The sequence below is a fragment of the Marmota marmota genome, unplaced genomic scaffold (genome assembly GCF_001458135.2).
Source record: "Marmota marmota marmota unplaced genomic scaffold, marMar, whole genome shotgun sequence".
NCBI lineage: Eukaryota > Metazoa > Chordata > Mammalia > Rodentia > Sciuridae > Marmota > Marmota marmota.
The window spans coordinates 669,841-688,686 of record NW_026000052.1 but is presented as its reverse complement, the minus strand read 5'-3'; the positions used below and the strand labels follow the sequence as shown (position 1 = coordinate 688,686).

General features: G+C 49.7%; 3 protein-coding genes and 1 long non-coding RNA gene across 25 annotated transcripts in view; 2 read left to right on the top strand and 2 right to left on the bottom strand.

Moving 5' to 3' along the window:
* Positions 1-1,112, bottom strand: part of Pnpla7 (patatin like phospholipase domain containing 7) — a 69,765-nt gene extending 68,653 nt beyond the window's left edge. For 11 of the 17 annotated variants that reach the window (XM_048813237.1, XM_048813247.1, XM_048813246.1 and 8 more), the window contains exon 1: positions 747-884. In XM_048813237.1, coding sequence (XP_048669194.1) covers positions 747-776 — 30 coding nt within the window. In that variant the 5' untranslated portion in view covers positions 777-884. Of the gene's footprint in view, positions 1-746 lie in introns of all 17 variants that reach the window. The other 6 variants (XM_048813240.1, XM_048813244.1, XM_015505699.2 and 3 more) reach the window with 3 other exon arrangements.
* Positions 948-9,184, top strand: Mrpl41 (mitochondrial ribosomal protein L41). Of its 3 annotated transcripts, XM_048813258.1 has the most exons (4): positions 1,137-1,456; positions 1,569-1,657; positions 2,025-2,185; positions 8,536-9,184. In XM_048813258.1, the coding sequence occupies exons 1-4, from the start codon at positions 1,370-1,372 to the stop codon at positions 8,649-8,651; spliced, it is 453 nt and encodes a 150-aa protein (XP_048669215.1). In that variant the 5' UTR covers positions 1,137-1,369; the 3' UTR covers positions 8,652-9,184. The 3 variants fall into 3 exon arrangements, with proteins under 3 accessions (XP_015361190.1, XP_048669215.1, XP_015361189.1); XM_015505704.2 differs by lacking the exons at positions 1,137-1,456; positions 1,569-1,657; positions 8,536-9,184 and adding exons at positions 948-1,078; positions 2,439-3,097; XM_015505703.2 differs by lacking the exons at positions 1,569-1,657; positions 8,536-9,184 and adding an exon at positions 2,439-3,097 and having other exon boundaries at positions 1,334-1,456.
* Dph7 (diphthamide biosynthesis 7) overlaps positions 5,377-18,846 on the bottom strand; it is an 18,561-nt gene continuing 5,091 nt past the window's right edge. The window contains exons 2-9 of one of the 4 annotated variants that reach the window (XM_048813256.1): positions 18,231-18,364; positions 17,773-17,860; positions 16,183-16,277; positions 15,661-15,833; positions 13,133-13,202; positions 12,963-13,028; positions 12,579-12,751; positions 5,377-5,709 (exon numbers count right to left, since the gene is read on the bottom strand). In XM_048813256.1, the coding sequence (XP_048669213.1) occupies positions 5,660-5,709; positions 12,579-12,751; positions 12,963-13,028; positions 13,133-13,202; positions 15,661-15,833; positions 16,183-16,277; positions 17,773-17,860; positions 18,231-18,364 (849 nt within the window). In that variant the 3' untranslated portion in view covers positions 5,377-5,659. Of the gene's footprint in view, positions 7,945-12,578; positions 12,752-12,962; positions 13,029-13,132; positions 13,203-15,660; positions 15,834-16,182; positions 16,278-17,772; positions 17,861-18,230; positions 18,367-18,846 lie in introns of those variants that run through there. The other 3 variants (XM_015505702.2, XM_048813255.1, XM_048813257.1) reach the window with 3 other exon arrangements.
* On the top strand, positions 12,750-16,766 carry LOC125619710. The gene is made up of 3 exons (XR_007351233.1): positions 12,750-14,105; positions 15,319-15,908; positions 16,072-16,766. It is a non-coding gene; the product is annotated as an uncharacterized LOC125619710 (long non-coding RNA).

The following is an 18,846-nucleotide window of genomic DNA, read 5'->3' as shown; positions in this document are numbered from 1 at the left end:
AATTCACTGGCAGGTGTTCTCATCATTATGTGAATGTCACAGGGTGTGCTCATACAAACTAAGAGAGCACTGAACTCACCAGGCAAAACAATTCTATTGCATACTGTTGTACGCATGGCCTTCTGTTGGCTGAAACACCCTTGTGCTGCATGTGACTATGCGCACAGTGCACCTCTTGCTTTAGGATTGAGGTACCCAGCGTCTCTCCTTCTTTGTCCCCACTCAGCTCTCAGGAGCTTATTGGTTGGGGAGCATAAGGGCACCCCACCACTCCCTCCACTCATCTAAGTGTGCCCCTCTGAAGTCTGGTGCAGTCAGATTATCCAAGCAAAGGTCTAACCTACTTATATTGCCTGCAATGATGGAGTGTCTCTAGCTTTCTGCTGTTTAATGCATTTACTTTTCTGGCTCAGGAACAAAAAAGCCTTTGGGATATGGCTGTAGTGCTGGACTGAAAAAAGACCCTAAGCAAAGCAAGCAGGCAAAGTCTCAAGCGAAACCGGACCTGAAGGGATGAAAAGATGGTCTCAAATGTCATCCAACAGCCACATGCAACTGTCCATACTGTGAAAGCCTGGCTATCTAGCAACCAGTGTGAGCTCTGGCAAGGCAACTGACCCCAGTCAGTCCTCAGGCTTCAGGAAGTCCAGGCAGAGGAGGGAGGCAGAGAACCCTTCTCTAGATGGAGAAGTTCCTGAGTGGGGGTTCTAAGGAAAGGCCTCTCACCAGATACCTGGTATACCCACCTCTGAGCAGACATCGTCCTCTTCCCGCATGACTGTAAGCAGAGCAAAGGGTGAGGAGACAGGTTGAGGAAACACTTTACTAGCGCCTTCCCCGCTACTTTCAGAATCAAATTACATTCTCACTGGAAGGAAACACCTCTGCACCTTTGTTCTCCTGAAAAGAAGCTGTTTTTCAGAAGCATCTGCTGTCTCACTGCGGCTTCCTTCTCCTGTAAACAGCCCTCACGTGGCCCAAGGGGAACTCACAACAGCAGCCAAGCCACTGGCTCTACTCCCAGCGCTCAGCGGAAGAGTCTGGACAGCACAGCCAGGGTCTGGAGAGGCCGTGTGGGGTAGGCTCAACACTGGCTGGGGACAGGGGTATTATGGGGTGGCTGTTCAAGGAGGGGTGAATGTGTCGGGCACAGGGTATGGCTGGAGGAACTAGGATGATCCAGCGGGGGAGGGGAGCGGCCGGGAGGGCACCAGACGGGTAAAGCAACTGCTGGGAAGGGGTGTGGCCGGAAAGGACAGCGGTGGGGAGGGTCATGGCCCGGGGATGCAACCGCCGGAAAAGGCAGTTGTCCTGGAGGGGGCGTGACCCGGAAGGGCAGTGTCCGTGAAGGGGTCATCCGGCGCGGGGGATGCATCAAGAGGAGCAAATGACCAGGACACCTCGGGGCCATCAGAGTAGGGGGGAGGCGACGGGGAAGCGGAGCTGGAGTAACAGGGTGGGTTTTCCGGGCCCCGAAGTGATGAACCTGTGGACCAAGAGGGCCTGACTCCCTCGGTCAGAGGGGAGAGGCGCAGGCGGCCCGTCACTGGACCGCCCTTCTGCTACAGGTCCGAGCCGCGGCCGCCGAGGGACGGAAGGGCCCGCGTTCCCCGACCCTCCGACGATTCCCGAGGAACAGCCCCCCCTTAACAGTAGTGTACATGTGCCCAGGACACCTCGGGCCCGTTCAGGACAACGTAGAGTCCTCAGGGACTACCCCGGGGTCCCGAGGAAAACGAAGGGTCATCAGGGGCCACCTCGGAGCCGCGCCGGTGGTTGTAGGCGCCGCGCCCGGCGCCACAGGCGGCCCGCTGCGAACTGCCGGCGCGCGCCCTACCCACCACAGGGGTGGGCCTGGACCCCCACTTCCGGGCGCGCCTGTTGACTCCCCGGGTCCCAAGCTGCCGCAGCCCCGCCTCTGGTCTCTCCACCCATTGGCCAAGTCTCTTAGGCTACGCCCCCTCGGGAAACTACGGCTGCGCGTCGGATACGGCAGCGGCCAATCGGAGCTGCTCTTGTTGCAGGGCGCTTGGTCGGCCGTCGGTCGGAAGTACGGCGAGATCGCAGTCGGGTTGTGCAGCTCTGGTCCCCCAGCACTTGTTTTGGCTCAGGCCGGGGGCTAGTTGCCCGAACTGTCGCAGGCAGAGTGGGAGCGCGAGGCCGAGCTCAAGAGCCGCCAGCTCAGGTCGGTCCGTCAGTTTCCAGGGGGTGCTGCGTCCTTTCCGCCCGCGGGGTCTGGTTCCGGTTCCTCTCCAGTCCCCGAGTATGGGGTCCGGGCCCTCTACGCCCGCGGGGACAGGGATCTTATGGGGTGGCTGTTCAAGGAGGATCCGACCTGGATCCTCTACCCCTCGGGGTTGAGTCCAGGTTTTCCACCACGGGGTCCGGGGTCTTCTCAGCCATCCTCGGTGCTGACCTTTCAAAGCTGTTTCCTGCAGGGAACGTCATGGGTTTCCTGACCGCAGTGACTCAAGGCTTGGTGCGGGGAGCAGACAGGATGAGCAAGTGGACCAGTAAACGAGGGCCGCGCACCTTTAACAAGGGACGGGGCGCCAAGGGCACAGGCATCCGTGCCTCAGGCTGGAAGTTTGTGCAGATAAAGGAAAAGGTCCCAGAATTTGTTGTCCCAGACTTGACTGGCTTCAAGCTCAAGCCCTATGTGAACTACCGAGCTCCTGCAGGCACAGACACACCACTCACTGCCAAAGCACTCTTCCTGGAAACAGTTGCACCTGCTATCCAAAAGGACTTTAAAGAAGGCACTTTCAGTCCTGACAACCTGGAAAAGTACGGCTTTGAGCCCACACAGGAGGGCAAGCTCTTCCAGCTGTATCCCAAGAACTTCCCACGTTAGAAACTTGGAACTAGAGGCTGCTCTGACCCAGCCTGGGATCTTGAGTTCCTGGAGGAGTAGGGGGCAGTTTCTCCATCCCGTTTCTATTAAAAGCTTGCTACTTGGGCTGGGGCTGTAGCTCAGTGGTAGAGCACTTGCCTAGCATGTGTGAGGCACTGGGTTTGGTCCTAGCACCATGTCAAAAAAAAAAAAAAAAAAAAAAGCATTGTGTCTATCTACAACTTTAAAAAAAGAAAGAAAAGTGTTACCCTGTGCAGTGTGTGGTTGGCATCAGGTGGTGGAATGTATGCTACATAACAGAGTCCATGCAACTTTAGAAGTCAGGTTTGCGCATATCACTCAGCCCATACCAGTAAAAATTTATAAGGCTGCATGAACCAGATAAAGCTGATGAATTCACCCCCAAAACTAAACCTATCATGTTCCTTTTGGGATCCCAAGCAATTGGTCAGGTGAAAATAACTGCCTCCTTGGGGAAACCTAAAGATGAAGCCACATGCAAATTGGTGTCAAACTGGGCTCTGTTGACTAGTCTGCTGAGTTAGGCCTTCAGATCTGTTTCATTTAAGATTTAGCTGACCCATACATGTTCTAAAACTCGGTGGCGCGTGGGGGTGGGGGTGGCGTGGGGATCGAACTCAGGGGAACTCAACCACCGAGCCACATCCACAGCCCTATGTTGTATTTTGTTTAGAGACAGGGTCTCAGTTTTTTTAGTGCCTCGCTTTTGCTGAGGTCAGCTTTGAATTTGCAATCCTCTAGCCTCAATCTTCCAAGATGTTGGGATTACAGGCGTTCGCCACTGCACCAGGCACATGAAATCTCTTTACACAAACTCTAAATTGGCAGCAACTGGGTGTGGCTCACACCTGTAATCCCAGTGACTTGGGAGGCTTGAGGCAGGAGAATCCTAAATTCAAGGCCCACCTTAGCAATTTAATGAGACTGTAAGCAACTAATACCCTGTCTCAAAATGAAAAATAAAATGCGCTAGAGATGTAACTCAATGGCAAAGTGCCCTTGGGTTCAGTCTGTGGTACCCAAAAAAAAAAAAAAAAAACAATAAATGGGCCACCAACAGGGATTGTTCCTTTTGAGGTAGAAAAATGTGTCATGACCACTTTGGTTTTTGCTGGCATATGGGGGTGTGCCACCAAAACATAAGGCCAGCTGGGCACAGTGGTACATGCTTGTAATCCCAGCAGCTTGGGAGGCTGAGGCTGGAGGACAGTGAGTTCAAAGCTAATCTCAGCAAAAGTGAGGTGCTGGGGCTAGAGTTGTGGCTCAGTGGTAGAATGCTCGCCTAGCTCAGATGAGGCACTGGTTTTGATCTTCAGCACCACATAAAAATAAAGGGGTTGTGTCTACCTACAACTAAATATTAAAGGTGGGCGTGGTGGCATATGCCTGTAATCCCAGTGGCTTGGGAGGCTGAGACAGGAGGATAGCAAGTTCAAAGCCAGCCTCAGCAACTGCAAGGTCCTATGCAACTCGGTGAGACTCTTGTCTCTAAATAAAATTCAAAATAGGGCTGGGGAGTGGCTCAGTGCCCTTGAGTTCAATCCCTGGTACCCACCCCCCCCAAAAAAAGTAAGAGATGACTGTTTAGGACATGGAAGCTGATCTGTTTATTGCCACTAAGAGGAAATGATTAGTGACACCCTATTGTCACTTTATTTTTTTTAAAAAATTTCTTTAGTTGTAGTTGGACACAATATCTTTATTTTATTTACTTATATGTGGTGCTGAGGATTGAACCCAGGGCCTCACATGTGGCGAGCACTCTACCACTGAGCCACAACCTCAGCCCCCATTGTCACTTTATGACCAAGGTGGCTCAGAATGTACACACATCTTCTCCCCTCTTCACCTTTCATTCTATCATGTGATTGGAGGATTGTCCCCTCTCTGTGGTGCCAGGGATTGAGCCCAAGGGTACTCTACCACTAAGCCATTCCCCCAACTTTCTTTTTTCCCCTTTTTATATGAGGTCTCACGAAATTACTCAGGCTGGCTTTCAATTTGTGATCCTGAGTCATTGGGATTATAAGCATGTGCCTAGCCTTCTCATGTTCTAAAATTACTTCCAGGCCAGGAATATAACTTAGTGCTAGAGTACTGACCTATTTTTTTTTTTTTTTTGATAACTGAGGATTGAACCTGAGGTGCTTAACCACTGAGCCATATCCTCAGCCCTTCTTACCATTATATTTAGAGACAGGGTCTCACTGAGTTGCTAAGTGCCTCGCTAAGTTGCTGAGGCTGACTTTGAACTCCCAATCCTCCTTCCTCAGCCTCCCAAACTACTGGGATTACAGGCATGCACCACCACACCTGGAATATAATTACTTTTTTTAAAAAAAACTATTTTTTAGTTGTAGTTGGACACAATACCTTTATTTTTTATTTGTTTTTTATGTGATGCTGAGGATCAAACCCAGAGCCTCGCACGTGCTAGGCAAATGCTCTGCTGCTGAGCCACAACCCCAGCCCATATAATTACTTTTGATGTGATAAAGTAATTTTTCCCCCAAAACAGCTTCATTTAATCAATACAAATGCTTAAACACATATGAAGGGCTGAGATCAAACTACCAGAGAAACTTGAGTTTTGGAGATGGAAAACCCCAATCACTGCCAGACATATCATGCAGTGGCCCAGCAGGAACGACTGTAACTCCTGAAGTCACTCCTGGTGTAGCTGGGAAGGGTCTTAGCGACCTCATGCTCAGCTGGCCTCCCACTTCCAGAGGTGAAGAACATGGTCATAAAAGGAGCAGGTGGCCAGGAGGCTGGAATCCAAGTTCATCCCTTCTGGGTAGGAGGTGTAGTCATAGTTCTGGCTGCTACTCTTCCTGTCCAGTAGAGAAGCCTTTAGCTGGGACCTGGCATGGCCCTCCCCGTCGTCTACCATAGCTTGAAGGGAGGTTGCTGGTGATGTATTTACAAGCTTTAGGCCGTAGGCCCAGTCTGCCAGTCTAGCGCCCACTTCGCTGAGAGGAAAGGAGGAGGAGGGAATAGGCTGCAGGGAACGGGCGAGGAGCCAGGACCAGTCGGCCCCATATACCAGTGAGTTGGGCAGCGTGTGGGATGCCATGACCACCACTTCCTGCTTCTCTGGAGCAAGACAGAACAGGAACCACAGTGTTACTTGGAGCTGATCATCCCTACTGACAGCCCCATCTACCCTCAAAGGGAAGTTTCAGAGCAGTCAGCGTGTCTGTAGAGAAACCATCAGGATGAACCTCAGAGAGGAACAGCCAGGGCTAGAGAACCACATGCGTAGGCACCTTCTCCTAGCTGGAGAGTCCAACAAAAGCTGCTCAGGGGGTTGCCCCACTGAAGGCTTAAAGCAGGTGGGTGTGGTGGTGCACACCCGGGGGGCTGAGGCAGGATCACAAGTGCGAGGCTAGCCTAAGCAACTAGCAAAACCCTCAAAACTGAAAAAGGGGAGGGAGCCAGGTGCAGTGGCATATGCCTGTAATCCTAGCAAGGCAGGAGGATTCCAAGTTTGAAGACAGCCTGGGCAACTTAGCCAACACCCTGTCTGAAAATAAAAAGAATTGGGGGTGTAGCTCAGTGGTAACACCCCTGGGTTGGATCCCCAACACGGGGTGGGGGGGGGGTAATGAAAAGCAAAGGTTAAAGGAAAAATGAGTCAGCCAGATGGGAGGAGATGAGGCAAAGGGGACTGTGTGCTGGGTACAGAGGCCAGAAAGGCCACGGCATGTGCAAGGAACTGCAAGTGAAGGGCCCTGGCTGCACTATGCTGGTGGTAATTTGTGGCCAAAGGCACAAGCAGACTGTGCATTCCCTAGCAAGGTCCATATGAAGTTTATTTATGGTTTCCTTCCAAGCTGATCCTAGGGCAGCTTGGAGGGTGGGGCAGGGCTGGAAAGAGGCCAACAGTGTTCCCACAGTGCACAGCCATGGTGGCATGGAAGAGGCATTACCTCTAGAGAAAGGAAGGAAGTGTAGCCAAACGGGAACAGGTCCACAGCCCAGGAGAAGACCACACCAATAAGAGCAGCTGCAAGAACCTGAAGAAGGGAGCTAAGGTGCCCACTGGGAAAACTGCCAGCCATCACTCAGACTTCTAGTCAGCTTAGATGTTAAATCACAACTCAGAAAGTGCCATTGCCACTACCTTTGATGTACAGGGAGTTATAGTGCACAGTGATGTGCGCCAGAAGCATAATGAACACTGAAGGAAGGCCAGGACGACACTACAGCCCAGGGACTTCACAGGGCAGAGGTGGCTCCAGAGAGCAAACACAGTGGCAGGGCCCTTGGGCAATGATATGGGCTGACCCTGGGGAGGACACTCCCAGGAGGCTGTCCCAGAGACCTCCCCTGGGCAGTAAGGACCCCCACCCCAGCAGTCCTCATCCAGCAAACATAGCACCAGTTCCTGGCAAAATCACCTTCTACAGATTCAGAATAAGCTGTGCCTTCAGAGAGCTAGTAAAGGAATGGACAGAGACACCCTTTAGGGGCAAGTGCCACCAAGAACAGTGCAGGGGAGGGACCAGTGTGGTGAGAGTGCTCTGCAATCTAAATTCACTAAGCATTCATGTCCAGAAAAGGGGGCTCCAACAGGCAGGAAATAATGAAACAGTTAACATTCAAAACTGTGAACCACAAACACCTCCCAGAACAGCCAACAACGTAATGACAAAATCAACCTGGAATACTGAAGTCTGAGACAGACCCCTAGTGAAATCATTCAGCTTGAAAGATTAAGAAAAAAAACTCAACACAGTGGCAAGGTAGAAACCACCCACACGTCTGTCAGCAGACAAATGTGTGAACAGCCTTTAGGAAGTTCTGGCTCCTGATGCAAAGGATGAATCCAGAAAAGTTCAGAAGCCAAGTGAAAGAGTTTATGAAAGGCCTGATCCTTCTGACCCCACTGTGTCAAGTACCTACAGCAGGCAATCAGACAAGCAGAGAGCAGCTGGTGGGAGTCACAAGATGAGCAGTGGCCATGGCTATGCAACGTGCATTTAAAATGGCTAGGCTGCAGTGGGGGTTCAGCAGGAAAGCGCTGGCCCAGTACGCACAGGAGGCTCTAGGTCCCATCCCCAGGACTGTTAGGAAGAAAAAAAAAAAGTTAAAGTGGCATATTTTATGTTATACCTTTTAAAATTTTTATTAAAAGCAGTTTTTAAAAACACTGCTTTTTTTCCCTCCAGTCAGGAAAAAGCAAACTACTTACAGCAGCCATCAGACTCCTAAAGCAGCAAGCCAAGCAATGCAGGAATATATATTTTCAAAAGATTCAAGCAAAGAAAGTGAGTCAAAATCTTACCAGCAGACTTCTCTTCAAGTATCAAGGTTACACAAAGCAGCAAAGAGCCTTCCAGGATTCCAGGAGCACCACCCCAAGCCTTTCTGAAAAGGCTACCCAAACAAACTCTGCCCATAAAGACCACAAGCTGCCAGCCCTTGTCAGGGCAGGCACTAAGAGTCCTCCACCATGAACTGAGATGGAGAAAAAGTAGGTGAGGCAAAGAAGGAAAAACACTAGAGCACACGTGCCAGGTCCTGGGATCCCCAGCACTGCAAAAAATATGTATCTTTATATGATGATGTAAAAGTTGAATAGGGGAAAAAAGCCACTAAGAATGGGAAGAGCAGTGGGAGGCAGAATAAACTCAGTGCTGTTTTGTGGGTGGCAGGAAGGAGGACCAACTCGTGTAACGTGGCCAGCCTGTTTGGAAAAGGATCCAGAGGCATTCAGAGCTCATTAGAACATCAGCATGAAGACAGCACCACAAGAGTACAACTCCCCTAAACACTGAGAACAACAGAGAAGAGCAGAGCCAGCAGGTCACAGAGAAACAAGCAGTGAGTATGCCATGACACCCAAAGTGGCAGCGACTTGAGAGGTGAAGAGTGGGTATCAGAGCAGCCTAGCTGCCAGTGTGCACAGCCAGCCACCCATGCAGACAAGCACCACACTGTCCTCACAGCAAGGCCAGCTCCATGCCACCTGGAAGAAACACACCTCCAGTGAAGTAATGCAGAGCCCTCGGCAGGGAGCCAAAGACTGGGCTGAGCCCTGATCCAGGACATGCTGAACCTGGAAGACCTCAAGTGTGAGGCCAGCCTCAGCAACTCAGTGAGGCCCTAAGCAATTTAGGAGACACCTTGTCTCAAAATTAAAAAGGGCTGGGATGTACTCAGTGGTTAAGCACCCCTAGGTTCAATCCCTGGCACCCCCCCCAAAAAGAAAAGAAAAGAAAACTCCCAAAATTGTTAAGTATGATTAGATTTTGTTTAAAAAAAAAAAAAATCTTTTACATGGAGAAAAAAATACCTCAATGGCAAAATCAAGAACAGAGACAGGGCTGGGGATGTGGCTCAAGCGGTAGCGCGCTCGCCTGGCATGCGTGCGGCCCAGGTTCGATCCTCAGCACCACATACAAACAAAGATGTTGTGTCCACCGAGAACTAAAAAAAAAATAAAATAAACATTAAAAAAAAAAAAAAAAAAAAAGAACAGAGACAAATTTCTAACCCATTCCACAGTTAGAGCTAAAATCCCCAGTAGGTTGAAAAAAAAGAAAAACTCTAAAACTGAGAGGTAAAAAGATTAGAAACCAGAGAGAAAAGGAAACAAAACACATACAAAGATAATTCAAGGACCAAAATGCAAAACCAGTCCTTCAACATAAGAAAAATGTATAATTTCACTTGCAACTGGAGACATGAAAATTTGAACTACTGAGATGACATTTTTCACCGTCAGATGATACAGGTCCCAAAGTTGGCTGTCTGCAAGATGGCAGTGCCTGGTAAAACCCAGCTTGTATCCAACCTCTGACTCTGCCATCCCCCTCTGGGGGCAACCCTAAAACCCTTCTCCCATGAAACAGCTTGAACAAGAGGAGGTGCACTGGAAGATGAGTGCCCTGTGAGGCGCTGGAGCAACCTGAGCCCACTCAGAGCTGGAAGGTCATGTGCAGTGCACCAGGGGCCACATGGAGGGCACCAAGACCTAAAATGTGTTCTGCTGCGTGGGATGGAGCCTGGGCCTCAAACACAAGGCAGGCCTCTATCACTGAGCCACACGCCCCGGGCCCCCAGGCTGGTCTCAAGCAACTGCCTCAGCCTCCTGAGTGCTGGGACTAGATAGACACTGCCAATGCACCTATCTTTTATTCTTTTATATATTTTTACTTATAGATGGACAAAATACCTTTATTTTATTTTTATGTGGTGCCTCACACATGCCAACAACAGAGAAGAGCAGAGCCAGCAGGTCACGAGAAATAAGCAGTGAGCCAAAGCCCCAGCCCCCTGCTTGATGACATTTTTAAAAGAAGTAAGTAAAGAACAAAGGTGGTGTAGGGGGGTGCACTGGCCACGCCTCTGATCCCAGCTACTCAGGAGCCTCAGGCAGGAAGATCACAAGCAGGTCAGCCTGGGCAACAGTGAGATCCTATCTTCAAATAAAACAAAAAGTGCTCGTGTGCAGCTCAGTGGTAGAGTACCTCCCTAGCATGTGTGAGGCCCTTGGTTCAATCCCAGGACCACCCCCAATACACACAAAAGCATACATAAAATGCTATGTTCCATATTATAAGAGTGGAAAAATAAGAAAAAAATGCTTATTTTTGCAAAAAGACACAATTATAACCATAAACTAATAACACTGCTTACCTATAAGAAGTGAATAGAAAAAGGAAAAGGGAAAGAAGAGGAAGAGAGACTCTCTGGAGCATACTTTTTGTCTAGTTTTAACTTCTAGAACATTGCTAATGTGTTTATGCACTTGAAAGAAAAATAATAAAATGAAGATAAAGAAAACCTCCTTTAACCTCTAATCCCAGCAGCTTGGGATGCTGAGGCAAAAGGATCACAAATTCAAGGCAAGCCTGAGCAACTTACTAAGGCCCTGTCTCAAAATAAAATAAAAACTGGGTGTGGTGGCACACACCTGTCATCCCAGTGGGAGATTGAGGCAAGAGGATTACAGATTCAAGACCAGCCTCAGCAACTTAGAGAAGCCCTGTCTCAAATTAAAAACATAAAAAAGAGCTACAGATGTGGCTCAGTGGTTAAGGAACTCTTGGTTCAGTCCCCAGAACCAAAAAATAAATTAAATTAAGTTTTAAAAAGATCTGGGCTCAAGTGATAAAGCACCTCTGGGTTCAAGCCCTAGTACCAAAAAAGTTACCAGACATATAGGACACTGTAATGATAGAAGGGTCAGCACATGAGGAAGATACGAGAATTATAAACATACATAACCTAAAACAAAGCCTCAGACCAGACGCGGTGGCACGCGCCTATAATCCTAGAAACTTGGGAAGCTAAGGCAGGAGGATTGCGAGTTCAAAGTCAGCCCCAGCAATTCAGCGAGACCTGTCTCAAAAAAAAAAAAAAAAAAAAGAGCTAGGGATGGGGATGTGGCTCAGTGGTATAGTGCTTTGCTAGCATGAAACCAAGTTTAATCCCTAGTGAGACACACACAATCAAAACACATATAAACAAAGCCCCAAAACACATGAAGCAAAAATCGACAGAAATGAGAGTAGAACAGAAAGTGAACAGTCAGCAGCTGGAGACTTCAGCGGCCCACTTTCAAAACAGAACTAGAGCAACCTCCCAAATCAGTGAGATCCAATAGATATCTAGGTGCACACCACCGGCCAATAGCAGACACACTCTGCTGAAGTACACTGACCACTCCCCAGGACGACCCATAAATTAAAAGAAAATCCACAACACTTTCTTCAGTAAGAAAATAGGGACACCTCACAGAAATGTTTAACAGGCTACTGAAACGATTTAATGGTCAAAAGGAATCAGGGAGAACATACTCCCATAATCCCAGGGGCTTGGGAAGCTGAAGCAAAAGTGAGGCCCTAAGCAACTCAGTGAGACACTGTTTCTAAATAAAAAACAAAACAGGGCTAGGGATGTGGCTCAGTGGTTGAGTGCCCCCTGAGTTCAATCCCCGGTATTAAAAAAAAAAAAAAGAATCAGGGAAATGAGGAAGTACCTGCAGAGCAGTATAAGGAAAGGTTCAACAAACCAAAATGTATAGATGGGCAAGAACAGGCTCAGGAGGACAAGTGGCACTGTGGGTGCCCCCATCACTAAGATGACCTTGAGCCTCAGGGCACAACAGAAACAGTGAGGAGAGACAGGAAGAGGAGCTTCGGGGGAGAAGGGCAAGCTACAGAGCCAGGTCTTGAGTATGGCTATGCAGGCTATGAGCCTGCCTGGGAGTAAATGGAGGAGGCAGGGGCACAGGGTAGCACCCTAGGGACGATGGCCAAGTGGCACAGGCCAGGATGGTCTGCCTGCTCCTTCTGGGGCAGAAGCCCCTGCCTTTGGGCAGGGAGGGGAGGTAGGAGAGGTCACAGCTGAGTGAGGAGGGGAAAGGGGCCCTGGGGCTTGAGGAGAAGGGCACGAGAACAAAGAGGCCAGGCAGAGGTGTTGTGAGAAAGGAAAAGAGTTATCAGCACATATGGGACTGGGACAACAGGGTCAAGCTGTTCACCAGAAGGAAAAACGGAGGAGGTGGGCCATATAGACGTGAGGGTGTCAGACAGTAAACCTCCTGGGCACGGTCCTGGTGGGGTCAGAGGAACCAGGTGCTGAACCTGCACAGGCTCTTCTGAACCTGCAGTCCTGCACAGGCAGTAAGAGCTGGTGTAGTCTGGGATCATGCAGAGGCTGGGGAGGAGACTGGCAGGTCCCCACTCACCTGTGGTCTTCTGGCAACTCAGGATCCTGAAGCCACTGTGCATGCAGGCCACCAGGAGCAGGTGGTGGTGGAACGGGTGCCACTTGAGCCTCCACACGCCACCCTGCACAGGCACGTCTGCCCACGGCTGCTTCATGCTCCGTGTGTCCCACAGCAACACGTGCTCATCATAGCTAGAACCAGGCAACCAGTGGCCTCACTTCTCCAAGGGAAGAGGGCAGCAGCAGGGAACACCTCCCAGGAGACCCACCCCACTCATCCCTGGAGGACAAAGGCCCCTGACCCAACCTTGCACTGTGGCTTAAGGGTCGGCAGACCACGCGCCACAATACCCAGGTGGAAAGGTGGGAAATGCAAGGCCCCCATGACTTCACTTGCACTCACCTTCCTGTGGCCAGGATGTGCTCCCGATGGGGACTGCTCTGGATGCTACACACACCCATGGAGTGTCTGCAGGGAAAGAGTGCCCCTGAGCAAGGGATGATGGGGGCAAGGAAGGCCCATGGGTGATGGTTGGGGAGGGATTGCATGTGAGTTGCCCCCTGGCCAATTACCTATTGCTGGTGAGGATGGACACAGCAGGCATCCTGGTGTCCCAGCCTTTGAGAAGGCCATCATCCCCCCCTGTGTGGACAAAAGCAGCACATCAGCAGAGGACCTGGTGATGGGGATGGCCGCTTCTCAGGGAAGAATCTGTGAAGCCTTGGTGACTGTCCTGCATGGTTTCAGGCTACCACTGAGGCAGAAGCACTGCTGCCTCTGATGTGCTATGCAATTTCCTTATTTATTATACATCGTACTTTGTATCTTCCATCTTTCCCATTCAACAGAAGCACAGTGAAAGCAGGGACTTCGGTCTGTTTTGTTCACTGATGACCCTATCATCCAGTACAGAGCCTTGCACATCTTAAGTGCTCAGTAAATATTGGTTGAATGATGGGGTTGGGGTTGTGGCTCAGAGGTAGAGCACTCGCCTAGCATGCGTGAGGCACTGGGTTTAATCCTCAGCACCACATAAAAATAAAAATATTGTGTCATCTATAACTAAAAAATAAACAAAAAACTATATTGGTTGAATGATTGAATTAGTCCTGAAATATTAGGTCATTGTCCTCTCCCACACCCCCTGCTCTGAATTAGCTAAGCCCCAAGGCAGAGGAACCAATCCAAGATGGAGAGAACTTAAAAAAAAAAAGAATTTTGGTCTCAGAACTGTTCAAGGATGTGATACATATAACACAGATAAGGACTCTCCCTCAGGAAAACTGAACACAAAGCATATCATCCTAAGTGGGATGAGCAAAGGGTACCATGACAACAGCAGTGCAGGACCAGGCCTGACCTGGTTGGTGAGGCTGGGTGTCCTACACGGGCTTCTTCAAAGACTTTAAGCTAAGCATGCCAGAAAAGTGGAAGCAATCTCTGGAAGAAACACTGTGATGAAACGTCGAGACCCAGAGAGAAAATGGAACATTTCAGGAGAGATGATGAAGAACACAGATACCTCACTCAGAATAGAGAAGAGAGGTAAGCACCAGCCAGATCACACAAGGTCTTGGGAAAACTGATTAGATTAAGTATTTTGAGTTAAGCATTTTGATTAAGTATTTTGGATTTTATCCTAAAAGAAATGGAAACTGCAAAGGGGGCGATTTGTAAGATGTGATAAGCTCTTTATGTTTTTTATGATTTTGACCTAGGAAGGAACAGAATGGATGTTAGGCCATCACTTAGTGCTCTGCTGCAGACAGCTAGATGAGACCACAGCCTGCACAGTTCTGCCAGGAAAAGAGCAAAAGGTGGCCAATTCCAAGGGATGCTCAAAAGATAAAATCACAGCTGGAGTTGTGGCTCAGTGGTAGCACACTTGCTTGCATGGCATGTGTGAGGCCCTGGGTTGGACCCTCAGCACCACATAAAAATAAATAAAGATATTGTGTCCATCTGCAACCAAAAATAAAAAAGAAAACTAGTTAGGACTGGGACTCTTGGGAGGTGAGGAGCACAGGAGTTGGTAATGGCTTCCTGGCTTCATATCAGAACCAAAAGACCATCCCCCTCAACAGATGCTAGGGAGGAGAGGTCGGATGTAATGAGCTCAGTTCTAGGTAGCAGAAACATCTTGCCTGCCAGCAAGAAAAATGGATTGAGTTCAGAATAAAAAGCAATAAACATGTGGTTGCTTCTGAGAAAACAGTAATTGAGGCAAGGAAAGCAAAGACAGAGAGTGAGAAAAGGATCCAGACAGATGCCAGATGAAACCAACCCTTCTGTGCTGAGGAAGAGGAGCAAAGCAGAAAGGAAGGCTATCCCAGAGACACCTGAGAGGTGCACAGCAGAGGGTGAGGCATGGCAAATGTGCAGGGAGACTGCCCAGCGAGGCTGGGAGCACTAGGCTGAGAGCTACGGCCACCAGTAAAGACCTGGGCCAGAGAGTTAGTGGAAGAGGCTGTGCAGTTTCTGACAGCCTAAAAGAACTGCCCTGCACTGCACTGCACCAGGACTGCAGCCACTGCCACCAGCCAGGTGGAGCTCAGAAACCAGAGCAGGTCTTTTCTTGTGTACTTTGTTCTGTTCTTCAGAGCCCAACTCTTCCACCCTCCCTCAAATTACCCCTTGGGAGAAGCTACCCAAATGCCAAGTTCTGTCAATTTATCATTCCCACATCATCATCCCAAAGTACAAATCACTCAAAAAGACAAAGAATTCACCCTATTTCTCTCACTTTTTCTTTTGGAAGGTGAGCTGTACTCAGAAAGGAGAGACCTGAAACCCAACACGACAAAGTCAACAGATATCAAGCAAGAAACGGGACTGAGGATTTGGTACTGAGTGCCATGGAGGCAGGACAGCTCCACAGGTACCTGCTCCACCCAAGACTTGTGATGCCCGAAGCCTGCTAAGGAACAGGAAGTGGCACCAGTGCCAGCTGCTGTCCCAGAAGACACTCTCCACACAATGCCCTCAGGAGCCCAGCACACCCAGCACTTTGGCCCTGGGCCAAGCCTCATCCCCTCCCTCCCTCCCTCCCAAGTCTCCTGTCAGAGGCAAGTGGGTCAAGACCCTGTGCAGAAACACTGACCTGAATATACCACTTCTGTCTGCCAGTAATTGAAAGCAGCGATCCAGGCCTCAAAGTGATGGGCCTGCCAGGAGGCCACGTGCTGTAGCCCAGGCCCCGCTTCATTCACCTTCAGGAAGTGCAGCTGCCCCTTGGAGTTGCTGCTGATGATTTTCAAGGGCTGGTCACTGGCCCTAGACATGTAGAACCGATGGAGAAGCCCAATGAGCACACTCACCACCCTCTTCTGGTTCACAACCAAGTCCCAGGTGAGGTTCTCCAAAGCTCTGGCATATGGACACACCTCAAGGCTTGCTTGGGTATCTGCCATTGGGTAATCACAGAAACCAGTGTTGCATTCTCTGAGGAAAACTTTATTGCCATTTATCCAAGATGCAATGATTTTTTTTTTTTTTTTTTTTTTTTTATTAGGATTGGTAGTGATGTTCCCAAATACAGGAATCAAGGCTCAAAACTCTCTCTGGCCTGAAAATAGGAAATTCAATTATCAGAGGAATGACTTGAGGCCCTCCTGGCACTTACCTTCCGGATTTCCCAGTGGACCAATCCAGGGACAAGGCCAGGCACTGCTCCTCCAGGATGACGCTGGACACTGGCTGCAACAGGCTGCTGCTCTTCTACTGGAAAGAAAGGAACTCCCCTGTCCAGGCAAACATGCTCCCTTGTCCCCTCCCATGGAAACAGCCATCAGCTACTGGTACACAGTCACACAAGACTGGAACACCTGCTACGAGCCAGGCACAGGACGGGACTGAGGATGCTGGAGCTCACACCTCGAGATGTCTCCACACTCTTGACCCGGGCATGGTCTCTTAGCCACCTGGACGCTCAGGCACATCTGCTGTCTCCACGCTCAAGAACCATGCCTGACACATGCTCTGCACCATCCCAGGCCTCCTAAGGTCCTGGCAATTCTGTCCCAAGAGGCAGGGACAATAAGAGCTTTCCTCTGCTTTTCATTTCAGAAGTCATAACAGCCATTAAAATGCTACTTCTCACTAGATATAGTGGCACACACCTGCCATCCCAGCAACTCAGGAGGCTGAGGCAGGAAAATCACAAGTTCAAAGCCAGCCTCAGCATCTTAGCAAGGCCCTAAGCAACTTAGTGAGACTCTGTCTCTAAATGAAAATTAAAAAGGTCTGGAGATGTGACTCGGTGTTTAAGTGCCCCTCGGTTCAATTCCCAGTTCCAAAATTAATTAAAAATGTTAGTTCTCTTGTCTAAGATTTATGCGAGTTTCTTTTTTTTGAGAAAGGCCCTTGCTAGGTTATACAAACTGTTCCCAAATCCCTGAACGCAAGCAATCTTCCCACCTCAGGTTCCCATGTACCTGGGACTGTAGGAATGTGCCATCATGTGTGGCTGTGTGAGTGCAAGTATCTAAACAGCCCCCTCAGGAAGCCCTTAACAGGCTACTGCACTACAGTCCTGTCTTGGGTTGTATGTGCTCCTGCCTGGAACATAGTCCCTGGGCCCAGTCTTCCTCAGACATTCTTCCCCTCATTTCTAGGACCAGGCTCCTGCTGAGCAGGTCAGAAGCAATGCCCTGAGTTATCACAAATCAACGCCAGCTGGGCTTCTGCTCTGGTCCCACTGCAGCACCTGCACGGGGGTATGTTCCTTCCTCCCATAAGCAGAGAGTATAGGCTGTGGGCTGATGGTGTCATTCCACATGACATCTACAGTCTCCCTCTTCCTACAACAATCATTAAATCATTTTGCAAACCATGGCACTGGATCACCGTAAACCACTTAGAAAACCTCATGTGGAGCTCACACACTCTCCCAAATGCTTTTACATGGGAAAGTCACCATTATTCTTAGTCCCAGTATCAACCCAAGGCATGCTTGCCCAGCTTTCCTTACAGAACCCTCAGATCTACAGTGTGTGAACTACCTGTCACTTCAGCCCTTCTGCTGAGCCACTAAGATAATAACCTCCTCTCACCAGACCCCTGTCCAATTTAAAAGTGACCCCATGGCTTCTTACAACACTGATGACACAGTCCAGCATTAAAGGAACCATTCTAGGAAAGCATCTGCACAGGCACAGCCCCCTCCCGACCCCCTCCAGTCTCCTCCCCCCACAAAGCCTGGCCTGTCACTGACCTCAGATCCCCCCAGGCGGAGCAACTGTATAGATCCACTGGCATCTGCCAAGCCCAAGAGCGCTGAGCCGGCCACTGGGATGTGGCACCTGGAGAGAACTCACACATGAGAACACAGAACACACACCAGAAGAGGGGGACATTGTGCTTTCCAGTAATTTATTATTTAAATTTCAAATTTCTAACCAAGCTAGAGCTTATAATCCTGCTCCCATACAAAAAGTTTCCCAGCTCATAAAATCACAATTCTCATTGTTTACTAGGCTGATTCTGACTCTGGGAATGGGAAACTGACAGGGAGATGAGCCCAAGAAAAGTGCCTGCCACATGCCCATTGGCAGGTGGGACAACACAGAAGCAGCTACTTGATGAAGATGCCAAAGCATGGGACTCCATGATTAGGTGAGCAGAGGCTCAGGACCAATTCCAGACCAGGTGGGGTTGCTATCAAAGTCATACCATTTCATGTCCAGGATTGCAGCAGTATCTCTTCTTTGGACCTCAGCCAGAGAGGAAGTAGAGTTGTCCTCATTGAAACTGTACAGGTAGAGACGACCTAAACGGACGTGAGGCTCCTCAACCTCCAGTCCACCCTACAAAATATGCACATTCTCTGATTACCCCCAACAGATGTCAAGAACACAAGATTTGGGAAACCGGATCCACTAAGAAAGGTAAACCAAGACTGGCAAAGCGGCCCTCTGCCTGGAAGCAGAGTCCTTAATTTCCTGAGTGGGTCAAGTGTCTCTCTTCTGGCATGTGATCAATAAGTAGGTGAACTCTCCCCACCCAGCACAGACAGTTCCTATATGGGCCAACAGGACCCAGCACGGCTAGGTTAACTGCGCTGGGAGTCCTGACCTGGTCCGCCCTCACTTTTCAGCAGCCAGTTCCGTTCTCAGAGATCCCTTCCAGCGGGCAGGCATCAGCCTAGCAGGTACTCTTATCTTTACTGCAGATTCCAACAGTGTGCCTGGGCCGTGCCGCTCACGAATCTGAGTGGTTTTTCTGGAGGCCAGTGGCCGCCTCCCGCCCCGCGTGCTCCCTGGGGGCCCTGTCCCCGGGCCTCCCGCCC

What these genes read in the sequence shown, in the direction of transcription:
- Mrpl41 (XM_048813258.1), top strand. Translation starts at nt 1,370, where the DNA reads ATGCATCAAGAGGAGCAAATGACCAGGACACCTCGGGGCCATCAGAGT. An exon ending in AGCGGAGCTGGAGTAACAGG is followed by an intron (nt 1,457 to 1,568) that starts GTGGGTTTTCCG and finishes CTTCTGCTACAG; the next exon opens with GTCCGAGCCGCGGCCGCCGA. An exon ending in AGCCCCCCCTTAACAGTAGT is followed by an intron (nt 1,658 to 2,024) that starts GTACATGTGCCC and finishes CTCTTGTTGCAG; the next exon opens with GGCGCTTGGTCGGCCGTCGG.